This window comes from Anabrus simplex, chromosome 4 (assembly GCF_040414725.1).
Source record: "Anabrus simplex isolate iqAnaSimp1 chromosome 4, ASM4041472v1, whole genome shotgun sequence".
NCBI classification, from domain to species: domain Eukaryota; kingdom Metazoa; phylum Arthropoda; class Insecta; order Orthoptera; family Tettigoniidae; genus Anabrus; species Anabrus simplex.
Window position 1 is genome coordinate 129,563,721 of NC_090268.1, and position 26,600 is coordinate 129,590,320.

Genomic DNA, 26,600 nt, shown 5'->3' on the forward strand with positions numbered 1-26,600 from the left:
TAGGGCAGTATTAAGATTTGATTAATACCTGTGTTTTTAATTGTTCGTAAAAGGTTGATTCTCAACTCACGATCGCCTTTATGAGCGTGTCTGTCATTACAGAGTCGGATTTGAAGTCATGTTATGTTTTCGTATTAGTTTTAAATGTTAAATGTCACGGCATCTAAAGAACCACTAGTTCTGTATTTCATGACTGAATGGAGACTACTTAGAATAACTAACAAGATTAACTCTAAAAATACTCGACTAACTGCACCTTACAACACTCATGCCATAGAATCTGGGATAACACTGTCTATTATGGCTCTCGGTGACGTCAGGCGCTTCATTCAATAGCAGGGTAGCTCTCCAGAACGGCCTATCTGACCCGTGAGTTGCACTGGAAAACCTCAGTGTCAAGAAACGCAACGATTTCGGAAGGCAGTTTTGTATACGTAGGCCTACCGGTTGTGAAACTTGAAACGCCACTTGGTCGGTGCTGGCGAAGAACGCAACAGCAGAGCGCCACTGCATCTGCAACTGTTACTTTCTCGCAACGGTTTCATTCGACAACGGTTGTGTTCCGGAAACGGTTGCGATAAAACGGTTGCGTTGCATCTGTCCCAGCCCTAGTGCTTAGTTCATTCTTGGAAGCTTGCAGACTGAACACTGAAAGGCATAACAGTCTATAATGAAGATGTATGTACATATGCATGTTTTTTGTACGGTATATATACTGTATGTTATTGTTAGGTAATGTATATCTATACAGTATATATCAAATAAGAGTTTTGTCTGTACATTGCTCAGAATTTGAAAATAATGGTATTTCTGTATCGGTCATGTCCACAGTAACAAGGAAATGCACTTTTTGCTTTTCCGTAATTTCTGTCTGTCTGTATGTATGTACACGTATCACGAGAAAACGGCTGAAGAGAATTTAATGAAAACCGGTATGTTAAGTCGGGGGATGAGCCACTACAGTCTAGGCTATAAATCGTTTTATTCATGCTGAGTAAAATGGTAGTTTACGGGAAGGCCTAAAATTTAATTCTCAAATATTTATATTATTAGTGATCATATCCACAAATACTACACAACTAAAGTTATACAGAATAAAATTTACGATCATTTACGTCTTATAAATTTTTACCGTACCGGCTATGATAACACAGATATTCATGAATTTTTATTTTTGTTGCTAAGTCCATATCAAAGCCGACCCACGAGAAAATGGGTTAACAGTATTTAATGAAAATCGGTGTATAGAGTCGGGGAATAAGAAACTACAGTCTAAGCTATAAACAATTTTATTCATCCTGGATGAAATTGTAGTTTAAGGGAAGGCAACTAAAATTGAATTTTTAAATTCCTATGTTACTGGTCCTATCGAAAAGTACTACGAAAGAAAAGTTATAGAGAATACAATTTCCGACCATTTATATTTTATTCAGTTTTACCGTACCGACTGATAAAGAGTGGAATTTCACAGTCGGAAGAAAACTAAGTGTGAAGGCCTACAATATCGAAAGCGCATAACATTGATCAACAATAACATTACATTGACCACTGTTTGTTGTGATGTTGTTTTGTCTCTTATGCTGCCATTCAACTCCGATAGATGCGATTACTGCTGCATACCGAGTATAACAGCCTGACTGAATATTGGGGGGAAATAGCTGGGGACAATAGTTACTCTAAATTATAGTAGTTGGATTTTCAAAATCACATAACATCTTACGACACGGAATTTAAACATAAATACTTCCATGCAATCTATTTATATATACACGTTCCCATTAATCTGCTAAAAATACATTTCCTTTTCTTTTTCCTTCTTTGATTCCTATTCGTTGAAACGTAACTAAAAGAGAATAAATTAGAGACACTGTTCCTTTTTCTTTTTTGTTGTTGTTGCGTGAGGTACGGGGTCAGTCTAGTCTCCTATTCTTAGTAACACATGCCGAGAATATTTTTTTGTACCAGAATGGATTAAGTGAATAAGAACAGTGACGGGCGAATAATTTATAAACAATACCAATATATTAATATTTGTGCCGGGCGAGTTGGCCGTGTGGTTAGGAGCGCGCAGCTGTGAGCTCGCATCCGGGAGATAGCGGGTTCAAACCCCACTGTCGGCAGCCCTGAAGATGGTTTTCCGTGGTTTCCCATTTTCACACCAGGCAAATACTGGGCTGTACCTTAACTAAGGCCACGGCCGCTTCCTTCCCATTCCTAGGCCTTTCCTGTTCCTGGATACTGGCCGCACTTAAGCGACTGCAGCTATCGAGCTCGGTGTGATATAGTTTGTCCATTATATTTCTATAACTTCTTTAGAGATAGGAAATTCAAGTTCAATGTACTGCTAAAAAAACCGGTTCAAAGCAATTGGTATTGTTTGTAAAGCACATTACAGAATTCACGAAGATTATTTTTAAGGTTTTCAGCTTTGTTCTTAGCACATTGCACACGTCCCGTCGGACTGGTTCTTTCATTATGACATGCTCTGGTTTTCCTGAGCACAGATATTTCACTTTTTTTTTTTTGAAACGGTTGTTTTAAGAAACTGATCTTTTTCGACTGGTTTATTTCCTAATAAGTCCTCTACCACCCATCTGTCGATATTCAGAAGTACTTATATTTTGTGAATGTTCCTTGAAAAGCTGATTGTAAATAATGCAAGCATTATTCACTGCTATGTCTAAGATGTCCCGATTAGGCTTTCCAGTTATAACCACTTGTCCAACAGCATCAACATCATGTGATAAAAACCTACAGTCCTCTTTATCAAGAACAAGGTTTTCTCCATCGTCTTTTGAATTTGGTGTCAAACACTAAAAATCTCCGTTTCTTTTATCAAAAACAGTTTTCAGAAGTAATTTCTAGAAAAGTGAGCAATATCAATAGCTCATACGATGCACATCAATGCAACATTAAACACACGGTAATTATAAATATAAATGAAAACAAAACAATAATGATTTTGGTCAATACTACTAACTACCTTCTCTTATGAACCACAAGGACGTATGTGTCCATATCAATTTTTTTTGTCGCAGTACTATGAAAATACGTTTTGTCGCCATTTACTCTTGTAAATCTAAAACATACACTTTTAGAGAATAAATAATTATATTACAGGGCAGTTATAGAATAAATATTGCAAATTATGTAAGTATGAATTAATGCAATGTTTAAAAAAAATACAAGTTGATTTACGTCACACCGATGCAAATAGGTCTTATGGCGACGATGGGACAGGAAGGCGCGAGGAATGGGGAGGAAGTGGCGGTGGCCCTAATTATGGTACAGCCCCAGCATTTGCCTGGCGTGGAAATGGGAAACCACAGAAACCATCTTCAAGGCTGCCGACAGCGGGGTTCGAACCAACTATCTCCCGAATACTGGATACTGGCCGCACTTAAGTGACTGCTGAAATGATATTTGCTGAACAGGGAAATTTTTTAATTATTTGTTTGGTTAATGGCATTTGATAGCGAAAATAAAATTATAGGCAGGTAATTACAAATATTACTAATTGAAAAATTCCAAAAATATCGATTTCATTCACAGCGAAAGTGAGGAAATGAAACTTTCTCTGTTTAGGACAAATGTGTCCCTTGGTCCTCGAAGGATTAAAAAGTATTAATTTCGATGTACTGTAATTTCAAACGGGAATACCTAGCCGAGGTAGTAGAGACATGTATCGTTCACCCAGATGAATGTGAATTCGATTCCACGTCAGGAAGTCCAAAAATTTAGAAACGAGACTTCCACTGCTGGAGAAGCCCTGAGGGTAAATTCCACCTACGCCAGAAATGATTAGCAGGTTAATTCCTGGGGCATAAGGCTAATCAATAACTGCCGAGATTACGGGTAATGGGAGCTTTTGTCTTGCATTCCTTCGAAGGCCTTCATAGCCTGTATGGAAATCACTTGTCTTCATCAAGGAAGAAACTAAAAATAAAAAAATGGATGGGATCTGTTTCAGAACCACGGCCGTAGACCTTTGGGGAGCATACAGTACGTTCCTACACAAGAAATGTGTGACATAAAACTCCGTGAAAATCCTATTAAGAATATTTCAACATAATATAGTATATAAATATTTGAATTTTTAAACTACTTTGTTTCAGATTATTATTATTATTATTATTATTATTATTATTATTATTATTATTATTATTATTATTATTATTATTATTATTATTATTGGCTGAATGGTCAGCGTAGTGCTGTTCGGTTCAGTGGGCCCCGAGTTCGATTCCCGAACGGGTCGGAGGTTTTAACTTCAAATGGTTAATTCCACAGATCCAGAGAACTGCATGTTTGTACTGTCACCAATATCCCTGCAATTCACACAGCACATACAATACTATCCTCCACTACAATAACACGCAGTACCTTATACACGGCAGATGCCGCCCCCACTCGTCGGAGGGCCTGCCTTACAAGGGCTGCACCAGGCTAGATATAGCCACACGAAATGATGATGATGATGATGATTATTATTATTATTATTATTATTATTATTATTATTATTATTATTATTCCCGTACGAATGAAATGCAAGCAGGTCTATGAGAAGAAATGTATCTATTCTGAGATAAGAAACCCTACCATTTCCGGCGCTGTTTTAACTTGTCTGCCCTTGGCGTGTTTCGTGGCGCGGTGTAGCTTATCGTTCGTCAGGACTATAACTTATATATTTAAAAATGCATGCGCACGAAGCTGTTTTAAACGAACTGTTTTTGCATATTAAACAGAACTTCCGCATGATTATTTACGTATCGCTATTCACAACCTGCAAGTCTTCAACAGACGGAATGTCTGATTTGAGGTTGTATGATAGGCGAAAACACTGCTGGAGGATCAGGCGCTCGTGATGTGTAAAGTACATGTTAATGTTCTTTATAGGTTATGTTAACAAGGCACGAGATACTCAGAGTAAAGTGTGAGGTTATCTCTTTACTTATAATGATGTTTTCCAGATCTTCTGATGGGCTGAGTAACTCAGGCGGTAAAAACAGTGGCCTTCTGAGGCGAAGTTGACGGGTCCAGTCCTTACTCCGACCGGTAGTATTTCATTGTGCTCAAATACTCCAGCCATGTATCGGTAGATATACCAGCACGCAAAATAATCCTGTGGGACAAAATTTCGACACCTCGGCATCTCCGAAAACCGTAATGGTAGTGCATTGGACGTAAAACGATTATTATTATTATTATTATTATTATTATTATTATTATTATTATTATTATTATTATTATTATTATTATTATTATTTAAATCGCCTCACGGATTGAAAATTATTTAATATTTTGGTCACAATCAGTTACAATGAGGCACTTTATGAAGCGTCTCTACTCAATACAATATAAACTAGAATTATTTCAAAATTTCCTTCTTCCTCTTCTTCTTCTTCTTCCTGTTACACCGGATCACCACTACAAGTGGATTAAGCTCAGTTTTTGGGCCGGATGACTTTCCTGACATCTACCCTATATGGAGGGATGTACTCATTAAAGCATACCGGGCGAGTAGGCCGTGCGCGTAGAGGCGCGCGGCTGTGAGCTTGCATCCGGGAGATAGTAGGTTCGAATCCCACTATCGGCAGCCCTGAAAATGGTTTTCCGTGGTTTCCCATTTTCACACCAGGCAAATGCTGGGGCTGTACCTTAATTAAGGCCACGGCCGCTTCCTTCCAACTCCTAGGCCTTTCCTATCCCATCGTCGCCATAAGACCTATCTGTGTCGGTGCGACGTAAAGCCTCTAGCAAAAGCATTAAAGCATATTTCTATGGAAGTTGGTAGTGTGGTGTGCTGTATGTAAATGAAGAGGTATGTTTTAAGGCGAACATAAATACACCGTCACTGAGCCAGAGGAACGAACCAGACGCGGATAAATTTCCTGCCCAGGCGGGAATCGAACCAAGATCCCTCTGAACCGAAGGCTGCTACACTGAACATTTAGCCAAAGAGCTGTGTAATGGTTTCAAAGAGATATGGATAAAAAACCATTTACTGCGCCGAGTTACTCAGATGATAGAAGCAGACGGCCTCCTGAACCAAAGTTGACAGGTTTCAACTTCGCCTCAAGCCGGTGGTGTTTGTTGGTGTTGTGTCGGTAGAAAATAACTCCTGCTGTACCACTATCCGCCATTACTGAGCAGAATCTTGAACTAAACACCTAAATATAGGAGAGCTATCTCAGTACTGACTCTTAAGGCACATGAAGGAGTGGAAGATAAAAGCTTCCACTATTCGTAACATCGGCACTAAATGGAGCAGAGTGATTAGCCCTGTCTGGCCCATGCTCCCATGAATTAAACTTGTACTCATTTTTGGTGTAGGCTGAATTAACCTCGGGGCTTTGTGCCTGCACAAGCATCTGTACAAAATGAATAATAATAATAATAATAATAATAATAATAATAATAATAATAATAATAATAATAATAATAATACCGGGGGTACACCTCCTCCGTCCAGTTAAACTGCGCGCCTTATATGAGACCATCTATGTTATTGAATTTGAACTGATGTAATGCAAGATACTTGGGTTTGCAACTGTTAGAAGTCTTTACCATCGGCCTAAGTGCTCCTTCTGACGGGATTAAGGACAGTTAATTCTTAAGGGAAAGTTGACTTTTACTATTAGATAACCTTAGTTTTTGAAGATTGTTACCGGGCGAGTTGGCTGTGCGGTTAGGAGCGCGCAGCTGTTAGCTCGCATTCGGGAGATAGTGGGTTCGAACCCCACTGTCGGCAGCCATGAAGATGGTTTTCCGTGGTTTTCCATTATCAGACCATGCAAATGCTGGGGCTGTACCTTAATTAAGGCCACGGCCGCTTCCTTCTCATTCCGAGGCCTTTCCGGTCCCATCGTCGCCATAAGACCTATCTGTGTCGGTGCGAAGTAAAGCAACTAGCAAAAAAAAAAAAAATTGAAGATTATTTTGTTGTTGTGTCAAAGTTGTCAACACTTCTGCCCCCCTCCAACTCCTGTATCTAACAACCAGTCAGAAGTTGTGTGAATATTTTCTCTAGCCAATTAAAATTGGTGGTGTGTATAGGTATCCAGCCTATCCGTAAAGTGTTCTGGAAACTTCCCCTGGAAATGCTATAAGAGCTGGGCACTTTAGGGCTGTGTCGTCATCATCTATGCTCCAGTTTAGTGCGTGGGGCGTGTTCTTCGGGGGCAGGGGCCAAAGTTCGGCGTTCAGAGGCCCTGCAACTCAAGGTAATGGCCGAATTTTCTTAACATATGATAGCTCCGGTAGATAGCTTCGGGGGAAGGTTCCAAAATTATTTTATTCACGTAAATTTCGTGGTTTAAATGTAGATTTTCGGCAAGTCTGCGGACTCTGTTTAAATTCTTGCTGGGAAACAGGTGAAAAAAAAAATAAAATGGCGTATGGCTTTTAGTGCCGGAAGTGTCCGAGGACAAGTTCGGCTCGCCAGGTGCAGGTCTTTTGATTTGACTCCCGTAGGCGACCTGCGCGTCGTGATGAGGATGAAATGATGATGAAGACGACACATACACCCAGCCCCCGTGCCAGCGAAATTAACCAATTAAGGTTAAAATTCCCGAACCTGCCGGGAATCGAACCCGGGACCCCTGTGACCAAAGGCCAACACGCTAGCCATTTAGCCATGGAGCCGGACTGGGAAACAGGTAATGTAAGTGAACAAAGAGTGATTGCTTTCTGTTGAATCCCATTCAACTTGGTAAAGGGTGTCTAAAGTTTCTAATACTCTAAAACTCTTAACACTCTGGGAATTTAATCATTTAGTCACCCCGGCGTAGAATAGGCTTAGCCTCTGTGTCATTGGGTCTTATGTCCACTTAGGGTTTTAAAAACTTCTACAAGGAGTGCAAGTGTATCGCTTCCTACCCTTTGTTCATGGCCAATCATGTTCTTTTTTTTTTTTTTTTTTTTTTTTGCTATTTGCTTTACGTCGCACTGACACAGATAGGTCTTATGGCGACGATGGGATAGGAAAGGCCTAGGAGTTGGAAGGAAGTGGCCGTGTCCTTAATTATGGTACAGCCCCGGCATTTGCCTGGTGTGAAAATGGGAAACCACGGAAAACCATCTTCAAGGCTGCCGACAGTGGGACTCGAACCCACTATCTCCCGATTACTGGATACTGGCCGCACTTAAGCGACTGCAGCTATCGAGCTCGGTGCCAATCATGTTCACCCTTTTCCTTTTTTAAATTAATGCCATTTATTATGGGCACTTATTGCCCCTGTTTATGTTCCTGTAAAATAAGGTGAAAAACTGTTGAGCAGAAGATAAGCCCAAAACAGGGCTAAGTATCTATAAATATCTTATTTCAAGCTTGTCAGGTATAAGCTTGTGCGCTATAAGATAAATATGCCTCTGGGAAACTGGACTGTATTAATTTTGGAGCTTAGACTCCTAAGCTATGTTCGTAAGTACGGTAAATGGAGCAAATAAACTTTTATAAAGTAGTGTATCTCTTTCAGAACTATGTTGCTCATCCCTTCGTATATTATCACGTTGATAATTCTCTCTAGTTTTGTACCGGATTGTGCGACTTTCAGTAATTGATTTTATTGTTATTGTTTATCAAATTTTAAAGTAAAAAAGGAAGGAAATACAATTTCAAAATTTAGTGCATTAACTTATGTTCTGGTCAATTATTTGTCCGCCCATTCATCCCAGCACCTTCTTACACCTCTGTGACCCACGATATTACCGTAACAAGTGGTAGCAGAGCGTGATTGAATGGGCTTGGACAAAGCCCCTTTTTACGGCATTCTTTTAAATGTGGGATTGCACACTACAAATTTTTCGATTTTACGATTTTTCAAAATGTTGTTAAATTTTGTTCATTATATCTGGTCCTAGAGAGGTTCTTGCTCCTTGGTGCTTGTACAAGGAAGAACTTATTTATGAACTAGCTATTACAAAGGTTCAGTTTGGTGCCAGGGTTGCGACAGATGTATCGAGACTCAAAGATTTGTTGGATTAACCTATTAGTATTCCTTTGTATGGAGAGAAGTAAGTTGGTGAAGCTGTATCTACGATCACCACTAACACTGCAGACCTTGCTTCTGTTTTGAGTTTCTTTGAAGGAGGTGAATCTCTGGTAACCAGATTAAACATATTCAGGCTAGACTATTTCATTTCTAATCAGTGATAAACATTCTATTATGGCTAATTTCCCGGCTGAACAATCTCTGAGATATCTAATAAATCAATTATTGTCTGGGTCTGCGAGTGGGAAGAGTGACTGCTGCCCCATTGAATGTCAATACGGAAGATGAACCGAACAAGTCGTTAGATAGTGGGGAATCAGTCTAGTAACAACAAGCTTCTGCTCTATCCGAACATATTGTTAATCCTGTTGGCAATCCACAACATCTTCCGCCATTTTTCACTAGTAATGCCGCTTTCGAACCTCCTCAACCCGCCCTCTCCGGTCATATCACCGTGCTTAAGTGGATTTCGAAATTTTCCGTGAATTCCACAAATGACGTCATAACCTTTCTAAGATTTCTCGTAGAATTCCAGGGCCATGCTTTGGTGTTTGCTCTGTCGCACTCACAAATATTGCAAATAATCTATCCTTACACTGTTGGTGTCCTCTCAGATAAGATCATTACGACCCTATCGGAAAGGAGTTCAATTGAAACATTTCATGCTCATTTGTTGGCTTTTTTTTTCTTTTGCTATTTTACTTCACGTCGCACCGACACAGATAGATCTTATGACGACGATGGCAAATTTTATTCCCGCGAGAGCTCTATTATCTCTTACTCAGAAATATTACTTCCGAGTACAAAGGCTAGATGAAAATCTAGCGGATTTCATACAAGACATTAAGTTTTACACTAGAGTTTTTTGCCTTGCATTATTCCGAAAGTCTCATTGTACAGATTATCATTGAAGTAATTTTGCCATCTTATAATGGGGACCTGCATTTTTCGCGTTTACGACAACGACTTCTAAAAAATATTCCCCAAAGTGCTTGGGAAACAGTTACCTACACATAACATTGTTAACGATTCGACAAATGGACGGATTTATTTCGCGAAATAAAACGAAATGAGACAATAACGCGAATATGTCAACTTTATAAATTTTATATGCATAAGTGTTTAGTCCAGTATTCATCATTAACAGAAATGTCGATTCAGCACTAGTGGAAAAATTGAAGTCTATTCCATTCTTTAAAAATGAGAATGATTCAAGTCACCTCAATATCAAGTTGATTGTCCGACTCGTTGGCTGAACGGTCAGCGTACTGGCCTTAGGTTCAGAGGGTCCCGGATTCGATTCCCGGCTGGGTCGGGGATTTTAACCTTAATTGGTTAATTCCAGTGGCACGGGGGCTGGGTGTATGTGTTGTCTTCATCATCATTTCATCCTCATCACGACGTGCAGGTCGCCTACGGGAGTCAAATAGAAAGACCTGCACTTGGCGAGCCGAACCCGTCCTGGGATATCCCGGCACTAACAGCCATACGACATTTCATCAAGTTGAAAGGGAATACAAGAGGATCCCCGCTCTTTATTTCCTAAGTTACGTTAAGTTCTTTAGATTAGTTTGAAAGGTTACATTTAGAAATAGTTTACATTACTAAAGAATCTTGAAACCTTCCTATCCAACTATTTTTCGGAGACTATTACATGATTACACGGAGTCTGTCATTACCTTGAGCTGGTGGACCTCCCGTCGATGGACGAGGCAGCCCTTTCCCTGCCTCCGCAACGACCACACTCTAAACCTCTTGACTGGAGGGATCGCAAAGGCAACATGGCCCAAAATGTCCCAGCTTTCATAGCGGAGAAGGTTCCAGATTTCTCTGGGCCGAAGCCCTGACACACCCCCAATTTCCATTGGACAATCAAATAAATATCAAAATTTTCTCATTGGTGAATTAAATAAATGTAAAAAAATCCCTATTGGCTGCAATATTAAGTTGGCGGGAAGAGTTAGAATTGTTGATAACTTTAGAACACCAAAAACAATTTACAAACAATTCAGTTTTACCAACTAATGACTACACAATTTCTCTTGAAATGTAATTGTCCATCCTCTCATTAGAGGGAGCACCTAGGTTGACAGTAGAGACCTCTGTCGAAAAACCTTCAAACTTCTTCTTCCACATAGTTTAAAGTACAAGTTGCAGATGGCCTTCTAAAAGGCGCTTAATTTAAATGCACGGAGCGGGTGTACCACCGGTCAGTTATTATTATTATTATTATTATTATTATTATTATTATTATTATTATTATTATTATTATTATTATTATTATTATTATTATTGCTACAAGGTGTGTTTCCACAGTGGTCTAGCCCCTGGACTCGAAATCTAAGAGTCTTAGGTTGGAATCTCAGTAATTTTGGGTGAAGTTCTCAGTATGAATATTTGTGATAGCTGTTGCCACAGGTTAGAATGAAGTGCCTTCTCACTTATTCAATAATGATAGTGACCTTAGTTGCTGGTGCCATCGATCCTTCATTTCGTGCAGTACAAAATATATGCATTATGAGTTGAGTACTGTGGCTATACCCTAATTATCGGATATCGAGCAGTAATGGGTTGCTAAGGAACACGAGCCAGTTATTTGAAACAGGGGCTTCCTAATGAAATATACACGAGGAAAGTTCGACTTCTAGCAGTGGCGTTTCCCTTATAAGTTAGGAGAAAATCCCAAAGCTGAATAATTCCAATATTATTTTACTAGAAATTTTACACTCAGGTAAAATTGTTATAATTATCATGCACATAGAAAATATTACATCAGAATTCACTTTATTAAAGAACTAGCCCACTTAACCGTCCTTCTAGCGGAGATGAGTGGCAACAAAACGGGAGTAGTGGTGGAGGTGGTGATTAATATATATATATTTGTTTAAATTTACTTTATAACGCACCGACACAGGTAGTTCTTATGACGACGATGGGATAGGAAAGAGCTGGAAGTGTGAAGGAAGGAACCGTGGCCTTAATTAAGGCACAGCCCTAGCATTTTCCAGTGTGAAAATGGAAAACCATCTTCAGGGTTGCCAACAGTGGAGTTCGAACCCACTATCGCCTGAATGCAAGCTTCACAACTACACGACCCTAACCGCATGGCCAACTCGCTCGGTTTAAGGATTATTTGTTTAAGGGGGAAATAAAACCAGTCAGCTATCCCCTCTTAACAGAAATCACAAGAGAAAAAGCTGAGATATTTAATTTCGTTACAATGATAACACGTTCATACTTGGAAGGGATATCCCTTTGGTCTTGAACTAGAAATGTACAACATTCCAGACATATCCGACTCACCGAGGAAGCTATGAAGGATTTAAAACCGAAATAAGTAGCGAGACCTCCGAGGATATAAAAAACCAGTGCTCACTTAACACACTTTAATTGCGGCAGTATATTGTGAGCTGTGTCCACGCCACTGGTCCTCACGATAACCAGAAGCAGTGTTCGATCTAATGACAATCAAAACCGATATAATATAGGATTCATGACCAGAACATCATCAGCGGCCGCACAGAATAATCTGTCGTTCAGAATCCATCCACTTCCTGAACACACACCTTACGAGCACTCACACTGCAAACAACTTCCTCCTCCTGCTTGACATCCTGGAGAACCGACCAGTAGTGGTTACTTTTAACAGAAAAAATTTCGAACTGTCCCTACTTTTGAGAATGTTTTCTGTCTACTGAACTCAGGGTCCTCAAGCACTCCTTTCTGCTTTAACGGCTAATATAATATAGTTCTTCTAATCAAGCTGTTATTATTATTATTATTATTATTATTATTATTATTATTATTATTATTATTATTATTATTATTATTATTATTATTATTATTATTATTATTATTATTATTATTATTATTATTATTATTATATCTAAAATCTAAAACCGAGCAAGTGGCTGCTTAGTTTGGGTCACGTAGCTGTCAGCTTGCATTCAGAAGATAGTGGGTTAGTACCATACTGTCATCAGCTCTGAAGATGGTTTTCTGTGGTTTCCCCATTTTAACACCAGGTGAGTGCAAGGGCTGTACATTAATTAAGGCCACGGTCGCTTTCTTCCCACTTCCTATCCCGCCGCCGTCATAAGACCTATCTGTGTCGATGCGACGTAAAGCAAATTGTAAAAAAATCTTGACATTTACAATACTAAATCCGTCTGAAATTATATTACATAAAATACAGATTATTAAATATTATATAATGAATATATTATGTAGCATTGTACATGTTACAACACAGATATTTTTCACCGAGGGACCCAGTACGAAAACAAAACCATAGATGTATTCCACTTCAAAAGAAAGAAGTAAAGGACACAGAAAAGAATATAGCTAATGCAATCTTTTAAAAAACCTACAACCTGTTTACCAGTCATTGGCCGGGTCAGGGATGGAAAGAATGAAGCCCCCATCTTGCGGCGAGGATACGAATTGTGCCGGCTGCCGAAGCCTGTCGCACTCCTCTGGGACAATGATTAATGACTGACAGATGAAATGAAATTATATTTGAGAGTGTTGCTGGAATGAAAGATGACAGGGAAAATCGGAGTACCCGGAGAAAATCCTGTCCCGCCTCCGCTTCGTCCACAACAAATCTCACATGGAGTGACCGGGATTTGAACTACGGAACCCTGCGGTGAAAGGCCGACGCGCTGCCTGAGCCACGGAGGCTAGCTAATGCAATAATCAATGGAAAAAAATTTAAGAGTAGGTGATAATGTTATTTGCTTAGAACAGTAAGAAATACTGATTACCGAGGAACAATGTATTGAAGACATTAAGGTAGAAATCGCAGGTATACAGATGTAAGAAACGTGCAGTTGGTATATAAACAACGTAAGTCAAAATTATATTGTTGATAGGAAGCAAGCGAACAACTAGAAGAACAAAGTCAAACACACAATATAGAGGTAACTTTCACGTTAATTTGCAAATATATATATTTTTTTGTTATTTGCTTTACGTCGCGCCGACACAGATAGGTCTTATGGCGACGATGAGGCAGGAAGGGGCTAGGAGTGGGAAGGAAGCAGCCGTGGCCTTAATTAAGGTACAGCCCCAGCATTTGCCTGGTGTGAAAATGGGAAACCACGGAAAACCATTTTCAGGGCTGCCGACAGTGGGGCTCGAACCCACTATCTCCCGAATACTGGATACTGGCCGCACTTAAGCGACTGCAGCTACCGAGCTCGGTTTTGCAAGTTATTAGAAAATATCATATGCTCATTCATGATTGGTTTAGTATATCTACATTAAATATGTTTTTTATTGTTAAATTATATTGAGTGGAAAATTCTTATGAACTTTTGAAATAAACTCTTAGGGCAGGGATGGTGAACTTATGACATGCGTCCCAGTAGGTGACACGCGAACACGACTTCTGTGCCACGTCACAGAACATACTAACATAGTTTTATATTTTTAACATGTAATAAATAAGGTCCGCCTCTGTGGTGTAGTGGTTAGCGTAATTAGCTGCCACCCCCGGAGGTCCGGGTTCGATTCCCGGCTCTGCCACGAAATTTAAAAAGTGGTACGATGGCTGGAACGGGGTCCACTCGGCCTCGGGAGGTCAACTGAGTAGAGGTGGGTTCGATTCCCACCTCAGCCATCTTGGAAGTGGTTTTCCGTGGTTTCCCACTTCTCCTCCAGGCAAATGCCGGGATGGTACCTAACTTAAGGCCACGGCCGCTTCCTTACCTCTTCCTTGTCTATCCCTTCCAATCTTCCCATCCCTCCACAAGGCCCCTGTTCAGCATAGCAGGTGAGGTCGCCTGGGCGAGGTACTGGTCATTCTCCCCAGTTGTAAGTCTGAAGCTCCAGGACACTGCCCTTAAGGTGGCAGAGGTCGGATCCCTCGCTGAGTCCGAGGGAAAAACATACCCTGGAGGGTAAACAGATTAAGAAGAAAAAATAAATAATACGACAATCTGGCAACATAGCATATTTTAACATTACTCTTTAATAAAGCAGATTGTATCAATTAATCCTATGGACATATTTTTTACACATTTTATTAGGTTAATGCAAAAATGTACCTTACTCTTAAAATGCATCTGTTTTAAAAAATCTAATTTTCAATGATGTTTTCAAAATAAAATCATAACATATTCAGTCGAATGGACTTATATACCAGGTGGCTCACGGACGCCGTACTTTTTACTTATAAATGCCCCGCATGCACAAGTGATGTGTGGGGTGTCTACCAACTGATTTTAACAGGGGAAGTACTGCCAGCCGGCAGGTTACGTCAGAATATGAAGAGATAAGAAACAGAGTCACACTCGCAGCATGTTACTCAGCGCTGCCGGTCGAATGCACCCCTTGCATTCGTAAACATCGTTTTCGACCGCTTAGTTCTAGGCTGGTGTATGCTACAGCCGCACTATATTTGCTGTCTGCATATCGGCAGTAGCTAGTGTGATCAGCAGCGGTGAATAGACAGACATTATCTTAATCTGGACAATCTGGTCGGAATGCAACAGAAGCTCCAAACAGACGTATGCCTTCTACATACGTACTTCACCGAACAGTATTAGTTTTTGTTTCATACATGCATCTCTTCCATCGAGTGGAATGTCTACACGTGTATAAATAAATAAGTTATTAGATTTCCTTTTCTACACCTTTGGCGTGTCTACAAGCAGTAGCGGCGATTAGGAGGTGCGGCGAGGAGGGACAGTCGCTTGGTAGGCCATGGTCCTGCGGGGGTGTTGCGCCATGGGGTTTAGTGTTTTTGGATTATAACTGAGGATAGCCGGATGACGACAAATATGTAAATACCAAGTGAATGTACTGGAAAATCAAATGTCCCTCAATAAATTATGCTGGTGTGAGTTATGGATATAAGAAAGTGGCGACAGAGGAGAAATTTACGTACCGGGATTCTTACGTATCCACTAATAGCCCGAAGAATGGCCGATTGACGCATTTCTTGCTTTCTACCCAAGGAATAAGCACGAATTTAAAGGAATAATGAGGAAAATAGCGAAACGTTACTTCCCTGCTGGCAAGCAATCAGAGACGTTGCCCTGGTAACCTGTAGGTTTGTTGTCGATCTATCCGTCACTCAATGCAGAGCATGATATCCGCAGAAAATAGTAAATTTCTCCGTCATTTGAAGAGTAAGGTAAATTATGAAAATAACGAAAGTTGTTTATAATGAAGTGACGTTTCTTATACGGTCCACGGAGGAACGGTTTTCCTATAAACACCCCTTCTATTCAAATATTTTAAAATGATATGCATATCGAAGTTCGGTTGAGATCTATCCAGCCGTTTCGTCGTGATGGTGGAACAAACGGACAAACAGACAAACAAACAGACACGGAAAATAAAAACCACCGATTCGGTCTTGAGTTGACCTAAAACGGAAAAATATCTGAAAAATTGTCAAAACAAACGAAATTACAGACAGCCGACCCCCTAAAACCTTATGTAAATAGATTGTATTCAAAAATATCTTGTCGCAATGCGCTTTCATATTACGATAATTTCATGGTGTCTGTTTAAACTATATTATGGATCCAGATGAATCAGTGGATTTAAGAGCGGTAGCCATTGTGATGAATACCGAATGGAAGATAGATGTGTTCAAATTTCATGGAACACTGTCCATGCAATAGTTTTCTGTAGTGTGATTTCTTACGTCGAACACTTAAAGGAAATAAAGTAAATAAAAACGGGAGAATATCACAAGAATTGCTTTTATCTATTTTCCTCCACAGATTAAATTCGTTTAAAATGAATGGACAGAACTTGTATACTTTCTTTGATGAATCAATTGTGTTGGCAGAGTTAGTCAACCTTGAAGATAATTATTAGTTACTCAGTATTCTAGGAGAAGGTTCATAATCTATTCCAGCAGAGAGGTTTATAGAATGCATTATCAACAGCCATACAACCTGCTCTAAAAACATGTTACAGTAGTTTATTTCTAACTGTTCTGCTATAAGTGGTGAATTATAGATATTGTCGTTGTTATGTACCTCCCATTTCGAACGCGGCATGTGTATTGTTGAACAGAACGAAGCAATTTATTAATGACATACTGCATAATTACTCACCTCGCATACGAGAGGGCGTGGTATGGAACCTGTCATATTATCAAAATTGTGACTAATGCCCACCACCCTTCTTCTTCTTCTTCTTTTCTACCGCTTTTCCCACACCTGTGGGGCCGCGGGTGAGAACTGTGTCGCACATGTGGATTTGGCCCTGTTTTACGGCCGGATTCCCTTCATGACGCCAACCATATATGGAGGGATGTAATCACTATTGCGTGTCTGTGGTGGTTGGTAGTGTGGTGTGTTGTGTGAATATGAAGAGGAGAGTGTTAGGACATACACAAACACCCAGTCCCCGAGCAGAAAACTAATCAAAAGCGATTAAAATCCCCGACCTGGCGGGGAATCGAACCGGGGTACATCTGAACCGAAGGGCAGTACGCTGACGATTCAGCCAACGAGTGGAAATGTCCATCACCTTAAGATATCCAGTTCGTCGAGAAGGTAAAAATTGCTTCTAATGGAGCTGAAGTAAGTGTAATTGAAAAGAATTGTTCGCAGATCCATGTGTGTTCGTTGCCATATCAGTAAACAAAATTTGGAGAGCTAGGAAAAATAAAAAATAAAGCCTAAACGATCAGGTATGGAATGTTTCTTGTGTTTCTGCATACATGGGTTTTTCAACAAGCTCCAAGGGATAAGGAACATTAGTAGAGAACCAACTCCTGTGAGTGGGGGGACGCAGACGAAGAATATCCACGCTATCTCCTGCCTGTCGTAAGAGGTAATTAAAAGGGGCGACCAAGGGATGATTGAATTAGAACCATGAGCTTACTTGCGATTAGTACCATTATGTAAGGAACACCATGGGTCTGGGTGTTACCTGTGGTTAGTACCATCGTGTACATTCCACCGAGGCGAGGGAGAGGGTGCGTGGCATCACGGACTGGCGTCCGTGCGGGAGGAGTTGTCGTGTGCCGCAATGCATTGCGTTGGTTTCCCTGTATACAGAATGGGTCTGCGTTACCTATGAGTAGTACCTCTATATGAAGAGCATCATGGGTCTGCGTTGTCTGTGAGTAGTGGATTTATGTGCAGAACACCGGAACACCACGGATCTGTGTTACCTGTGGGTGGTATCATAATGTGTTATACACCGTGGGTCTACATTGCCTATGATTAGTACCACTATGTGAGGAACAGCACAGGAGAACCGGCGTCCGTGATTAGTCCCACTAACAATAAGTAACGAACACCACGCGTCTGCGTTGCTTGTGAGTGGCACCCTTATGCGAGGAACACCATTGGTCTGTGTTACCTGTGAGTGGTGTCAGTATGTGTCACATACCATGCGTCTACGTTATCTGTGATTAGTACCACTATATGAAGAACACAATGGTTCTGCATTACGAGTGATTAGTACAATTATGAAGTGCCGGTGACCTGGATTTTAGACCCCTTCGGGCAGAAAATAAGACATTGTGAATTGGATCCACTAATTGTTTTCGGTTCATTGTCATTTTTTCATCATCATTCGTTTTAGATCTTAGTCAGTGGATACAATTTGAAGTTTTCTTCTTCTTAATCTATTTACCCTCCAGGGTTGGCTTTTCCCTGAACTCACCGAGGGATCCCACGTCTACCGCCTCAAGGATAGTGTCCTGGAGCGTGAGACATTGGGTCGGTGATACAACTGGGGAGGATGACCGGTACCTCGCCCAGGCTGTCTCACCTGCTATGCTGAACAGGGGCCTTGGTAGGCGATAGGAAGATTGGAAGGGATAGACAGGGAAGAGGGAAGGAAGCGGCCGTGGCCTTAAGTTAGGTACCATCCCGGCATTTGCCTGGAGGAGAAGTGGGAAACCACGGAAAACCACTTCCAGGATAGTTGAGGTGGGAATCGAACCCACCCCTACTCAGTTGATCTCCCGAGGCTGAGTGGACCCCGTTTCAGCCCTCGTACCACTTTTCAAATTTCGTGGCAGAGCCGGGAATCGAACCCGGGCCTCCGGGCGTGGCAGCTAATCACACTAACCGCTACACCACAGAGGCGGACTTGTAGTTTTAATTATCGTTTCATTTCGTTGCCCCTCGTACCATTAGGGACCGATGACCTAGCACTTAGGCCCCTTTAACAGTCATTATCGTCATCATCAGTTGATAACATTTCATCACTTGGAGGCATGTCCGACTCGTTGGCTGAACGGTCAGCGTACTGCCCTTCGGTTCAGAGGGTCCCGGGTTCGATTCCCGGCCGGGTCGGGGATTTTAACCTTCATTGGTTAATTCCACTGGCCCGGGGGCTGGGTGTTTGCGCTGTCCCCAATATCCCTGCAACTCACACACCACACATAACACTATCCTCCACCACAATAACACGCAGTTACTACACATGGCAGATGCCGCCCACCCTCATCGGAAGGTCTGCCTTACAAGGGCTGCACTCGGCTAGAAATAGCCACACGAAATTAAAAAAAACTTGGAGGCATAATATCCGCGTAGTATAGTTACTGGCGTCTCACGAAGATTGGCGTGGTTCGAATCCCAGCCAATGTATATAGGATTTTTGCGATGAGATATTTAATAGCTGGCAACCAATATGTCACATATTCATTTCTATTTGAACCCATTACATACTCCTTTTTCTCTCTACTTTAATCTTTTTAATATTCTTTCCATCTTTTCCGTCCTCCACCCTTCATTTTAGACATACTTTTCTCCTCATCCTCATCTCGATTCTATTTCTTTCTGTCTTCTATTCATTGTGCCTGATTTTATTTTATTCCTCATCCCCCATCTTCTATTAGCCTGATGACTTTGTTCTTTTATATTTTATTACTCATGACCAAGAACGCGTTAGACTTGGAGAAAAAAGTGGCTACATGGATTTTGGAATATATTAGAGGGATAGTGTGCCATCAGGTGACGACCGAGAGTATCATTTTATCAACAGAACAATGGTTGATTTAATTTAAACCTTTCGGCGTTGTCAGAACAGTAACAGGCGTCGTCGGTCGAGTTTCTCTGGAGCGAAGTCTTCATGAAACATATAAATTCCTAGCACTTTGCATCTTCCATGTGGTAAAATCCCGAGATATACGATATGATGTCTAGTTATTAATTAACAAAGTTGTCTTCCACAGATCCGGATCGTGAACGGGGTGATTCTGGTGAGCTGGCGACAGAAGGTGCTGGAGCGTCAGATAGACTACGGCGCCAAGTTGGGTCATGTGGTGCTCAGCCTGGCGCGAATGGAACTGAACAATTTCTACAAGAACGTGATGCCTGTGGCCGACTACTTCGACCAGCGCGGCATGCTGTACGCGGTAAGACACATTCAACATAGTCTCTAGGCTAGTGTTCAGTCGGGAGCGCTGGATAGTGGTCAACGGTTGCCAGAACTGATTACACCAAATCATTGGAAATACTATACTGAATTGCTAGGGGGGGGGGGGGGGGAGGGGCGGCAAACTCTGTAAGGACACAATATAGATTCTATTTGGTAGCGACTTCGATATTATTGGAGGCAAGATAGTTCCTCGGTGTTTAATTTGTAAGAGTAAATTCTATCAAGAACCTTCCTCAAAATCCAAATGCAATATTCAAATCATGAATTTATAGTTTAATTAAGCTAGATTAATAAATAGATAAATAAATAAACACCACACACAATTTGGAATATCAATGATGTAATACAATAATAATAATAATAATAATAATTTCTTGTGGCTGTTTCTAGCCGGGTGCAGCCCTTGTAAGGCAGACCCTCCAATGAGGGTGGACGTCGTCTGCTATGTGTAGGTAACTGCGTGTTATTGTGATGTGTGAGTTGCAGGGATGTTGGGGACAGCACAAACACCCAGCCCCCGAGCCATTGGAATTAAGCAGTGAAGGTTAAAGTCCCCGACCCGGCCGGGAATCGAACCCGGGAACCTCTGAACCGAAGGCCAGTACGCTTACCATTCAGCCAACGAGTCGGACAATACAAAAATAAAGTCATAGAATATTGTTTATTGTACCACACAACCTGCAAATAGGCGTTTTCCTTCCGATATCTAACACAATTAAACAGTAATAATTAAAAGACTACAATTTGGGTGTGTGTTTTTATTAAACTGAAGTTTGTCCTTTCTTCACTCTACCTTAGTACAGTGTTTGGCCTTCTCTGGCATTTTTCATACCGAGCTCGATAGCTGGCATATGGCCGGTATCCAGCATTCGAGAGATAGTAGGTTCGAATCCCACTGTCGGCAGCCATGAAGATGGTTTTCCGTGGTTTCCCATTTTCACACCATGCACATGCTGGGGCTGTACCTTAAGGCCACGGCCGCTTCCTTCCCACTCCTAGCTCTTTCCTCTCCCATCGTCGCCATAAGGCCTGTCTATGTCGGTGCGACGTAAAAAAAAATGTTTGCCATTTTTCAGGTTTCTGACACGCTGTGACATGCTACTCGAAAACACTTTAGTCAGACCGTGAAAAGTCTCAGTCGCTAGGTGTAAACCAAATTTATACTGGGATACTTATGAGCGTAGCATTAAAAAAATAATAATACTCATTGTGTGGAGATGTAATACCTTTATTTAATTGCACTGCACGCACACACTACTACAGCTGTTCAAAATAGCGTCCCCCCAGTTTCGATAACGTCACAGTAAGTTCTGGCGTCTCCGGTCGAACATCTCTGGAGTTGTTCTAGCAGTGTCACAACCAGTGAAGATTCTTTCCAGGAGTTCCTTTTCAGTTCCTACAAGCAGGTGGTGGTGGTGGTGTTGGTGGTGTGCTGGTTATTGTTTTAAGAGAAAGTACAACAAGGCAACCATCCTCTATATAACACTAATCAGAGAGAAAATATTAGAAGGTGTCCCACAATTCCAAAATGAAGGTATCGGCCAAAAGGAAGACAAGGGTCACGAAGGGCGTGAAAATGAAAGACTCCCTAGGCCTCGAATGCTCTAATACCGTCGGGGTTGGAAAAGAATAAGAGTTGACCAAGGGGAGGTGGGATAGGATAGATGAAACTGGGGAACATGGCACAAGTATGGAAACAATGCCAGGAGTCAGCTAAGAGCCTCGTGGATGCCAACCCACGCTCCCAGGTTAAGAGACCCTGGGCCCCTTTTTAGTCGCCTCTTACGACAGGCAGTGGATACCGCGGGTGTTATTCTACTGCCCCCACCCATAGGGGGATTCCTACAAGCATCTCGAAGAGAGGACCATTCTCATAACTCCACAAAAAAGAAATCAAGTGGGATCAGATCAGGTGGACGAGGTGGCCAGGCAACAGGATCTCCTCTTCATATCCTCCTTTCTGGGAAAGTCTTGATGAAGGAATATTTAGTTATCACATAAATTTTGTTTCCTGCGCATCTCTTAATGAAATTAATATAATTACACGTAGTTAGTTATACTTGGCGTTTGTATACAAACTAAATTATTTTGTTTCCTCACCTTGATCTAATGCACTGAACACAACAAGACACTAGGCACAATAAAACTGCTAACAGTTAAAATCTCTTTAGGTACGCGCCCCTTCACTAGTTGCTAATGAGGGCCGTGCAAGCAGACCTACTACCTTCCGTCAGAGCGCATACTCTGATCTTTTACCTGCCTGCGCTGGAGCGCTGACCATTGAGCCGAATTGTGTCCGCCTTTAATTTAGATCACGGTCACTTTAATATCAGTCCTAGCCATGCCCTACTGCATCGTGCCATAAGACCAGTCTTAGTCGGTGCGACGTGAAACTAATAGAAAAAAAAAAGAAGGGATAAATAATTGCAGGCTCTGGTAATTCACTCTCGGAAGCAGTACTTTTCCTTTAACCTCCTCACCTTGCTCTGCGCTCGGGCCTGTATATCATCTGTCAGACTACCTGGCACACAGCACCACTTATCTACAAACGAGCTGCAGGTAACTTTACTTGCGAACTTCCCTGATGGGCGATAACTTCACTAACACACAGGCAACACATTTCATGACATACGCGAGTATAATTCGACCTCCTGTTGCGTCTGTGAACTTGTAAGAACAGAGATATGCTTTGACATCCCAAAATAAGTAACCTGCCCGTTATGGAGGTTCACATTTACGTAAATGAACAATGTTGGTAAAAATTAAATAAAACTAGTAGATTGTTGACGCGTCCGCCTCTGTGGTGTAGTGGTTAGTGTGATTAGCTGCCGCCCCCCTGAGGGCCGGGTTCGATTCCCGACTCTGCCACGAAATTTGAAAAGTGATACGAGGGCTGGAACGGGGTCCACTCAGCTTCGGGAGGTCAACTGAGTAGAAGCGGGTTCGATTCCCACCTCAGCCATCCTGGAAGTAGTTTTCCGTGGTTTCCCACTTCTCCTCCAGGCAAATGCCGGGATGGTACCTAATTCAAGGCCACGGCCGCTGCCTTCCCTCTTCATTGTCTATCCCTTCCAATATTCCCATCCCCCGTAAGGCCCCTGTTCAGCATAGCAGGTGAGGCCGCCTGGGCGAGGTACTGGTCATCCTCCCCAGTTGTATCCCCCGACCCAGAGTCTGAAGCTCCAGGGCACTGCCCTTGAAGCGGTAGAGGTGGGATTTCTCGCCGGGTCCGAGGGAAAAGCCGACCCTGGAAGATAACCAGATTAAGAAGAAGAAGAATATTGTTGACGCAATAATCCCACTTTAAATGGGAATGTTTCATGTCAGTGAAGTGAAAAACCAGTTTAGTAAGACTTGTTCCAGAATAAAGTCAACCATAACACTATCTTGGCCTTGAACTACCTGTACGTCGGTTAGAGCTCTAATCCTTTTTTTGTTTTTATTTTTTATTTTCACTATTACCAAATTAACATTTTACAATAAACATGTACCTTATCCAAAAATACTGATGAGATATAGTGTCTAAAATTCATCGTCCTGATTCATTATGATAACGAAAAAGATTACAAGCACTGATCACATGTTACACTTTGCTTTACGTCACACCGACACAGATAGGTCTTATGGGGACGATGGGATAGGAAAGAGCTAGGAGCGAGAAGGAAGCGGCCATGGCCTTAATTGAGGTACAGCCCCAGCATTTGCGTGGTGTGAAAATGGAAAACCACGGAAAACTATCTTCAGGGCTGCCGACAATGGGGTTCGAACCCACTCACAGCTGAACGCTCACAGCTGTGCGCCCCTAACCGCATGGCCAACTCGTCCAGTTTTCTTTATTTTAGATATTGTCAGTTCAGTAAGCAGTCCTTGTCACATTAGCAGCTTACACTGAAATAATAATTACAATATTCAAACAATGTTGAAGCTATGAATTAAAACTGATATAAGAATGAACCGAAACCTGTTGATATCTTCTGATTACGCTTATATGTCCATCTCTCCATCTTCATATATTGCTGAAAGTTTCGTAATTTCATTTGTATTGGTTTCCGTCGGTGTTCCAAAATGAAGTAAATCGTTGCTGCAGTTAGCTAGAGAACTGCATTGTTAACCCTGGTCGGGATGATCGCATATTCTATGATGAGGAGTCGATATTCTAAGATGGGATCTTAAGTATTTTGCATCTTTTGGCAAACGACCACGCCCGTATGCCCGCACTTATACAAGACTTAACTCGATGTAACGACCATGGCTAAATGGGTAGCGTGCTGGTCTTTGGCTCACGAGGCTACGGGTTTGATTTTAGCCTTAATTGCGGAAGTTTGTCGTAACGTTACTGGAAAGCGTAAGTCTGTATAAATTGTCAACTGCTGAGATTCCAAAATGCACTGCTTCATAAATTGCAAGTAACTCCCGGTAGTAGGTTGCCCATTCGGTTTGCTTCGGAGATACTGTAGGTTTTTTTTTTATACAGAGAAGAAGGATAGGGGCTGCCAGGAATCGTCCACGTATTGCTGGAGGCTAGATCCAATAGCGTTGTTGGATGAATCTGTGAACAATCCCAATGGAGCTTGCGGATCGGGATGCGCTTGGAGGGTTGCTTGAGCGAGGCTTTCTTACAATCAAAAAATTTTTAGCTACGTAATCGATACTTTTATTTGCCTTCGCTTCGGCAACATTATAAAATCATTAATAGCACATGTTTCGACTGCACCAGGCTTTCTTTACAGGCGGCAAAGATGCGTTCATTTCTGGTGTCCAGGGCACCGGTTGAGAGCCACGCAAACTGCGTGGAGTGGAGCCTGGTACTGCGATGCCGAGGGAAGGAACCGACGGTAGAAATTGATCCTTCCCAAGAAGCGTCTGAGCAAAAGCCACATGTATTGGGCTGGGGCTCTATAGGGAATTAACGTCATCAATTTTCCGACATCATTGTAACCATGGCAACCAGTGTTTGTCTATGGATTCAAGGTAGGTAGTGTCATCTTCCCACTGTGCGCTTTCTTCCTGTAACCAAAAGTTTGACAAAATCTCGTATCGCGATGCCGGTCTCATAATGAATACTAAATGCTGTTCAACTGTTCTTCAACAACCCCAGTGTCACACACAAATACAAACGGGATTGTTTACCAACGGTACACACGTGCCTCTAGTTACTAACAGTGTGCATTGTGACAACTTATATTCTAAGAGGAATTTTATATACAAAAATAAGCGATATATTGCTTCATTGAGAGCTGAGCATCAAAACACCGCGTACGAACATAGATCGTCAAATGATGCGAATGGGTTAACGCCTTCCCGCAACATGCGAAGCAGGCGTCTTAAATAGGGGCTGAGGATGAAAAGAACAGAAGATCATATATATAAGTGAATACACATAGAGATGGGGATGTTATATACGGCGTGATCCAAAAGTTTTCGTTTGGGGGCGTTCATGCAGCAGACAAGCATCATAGCGCGACTTCGATGCGGGCATGTAGGGACGGACATGTAGACAAAGGGATTAGTGTGACAGTCGTGTCTTACTGCGGTGCGTGTGTTAAATGCGGCCACGTGAACTATGGCGATGGTATTACCAAATGCGTCCAAACAGGACCAATGTGCTCTTATTCCGTTCTTGGCTGTCAAAATACAAACACCGGTGGATATCCATCGGAGAATGAAGACTGTGTGTGGGGCAGTATGTCTGTCGGAAACCACCGTTGTGGAATGGTGCACCAAGTTCCTTGCCGGTCGCGTTTCGGCACAAGACGCCGATCGATCTGGGAAGCCAGCCTCATCCATTACGCCATCACAAATGAAAGACCTTGAGCACCCGCCCTATAGTCCTGATCTCTCCCCTTGCGATTATCACGCCTTCGGTCCCCTCAAAAAGACCTTGAAGGGTCGTAGTTTCCTGTTCGGGCGTGAAGTGTAGCAGGCGGTTAGGGACTTCATCACGCAGCAGGCTACACGGGGATCTTCAGCCTGGTGTGTCGGTGGGATGAGTGCATCAATGCCTCATTGGCATTCCGATTCAGGTCTGTGCAGCCGTAGAACGGAAACTTTTTGTTCGCCCTTATCAAACCTCTAGATGAGCCTACGATAACATCATATGTCTTAAAGTAATTATTGCCGGAAGCTTTCATTTGCGCAACATTCTTGATGAATGGTTCTCCTAGATAAGCTGCTGTTGTGTTGCATGTCATATTAAATCGAGTGTGACAACATGATTGATAGTCGGCGATTCTCTGTGTG

At 41.8% G+C, this 26,600-nt stretch overlaps 1 protein-coding gene across 1 annotated transcript in view; it reads left to right on the plus strand.

The window, feature by feature from the left end:
- LOC136872197 (adenylate kinase isoenzyme 5) overlaps nucleotides 1-26,600 on the plus strand; it is a 327,365-nt gene that overhangs the window by 164,778 nt on the left and 135,987 nt on the right. Inside the window, exon 5 of the mRNA XM_068227364.1 lies at nucleotides 20,155-20,337. Coding sequence (XP_068083465.1) covers nucleotides 20,155-20,337 — 183 coding nt within the window. The remainder of the gene's footprint in view (nucleotides 1-20,154; nucleotides 20,338-26,600) is intronic.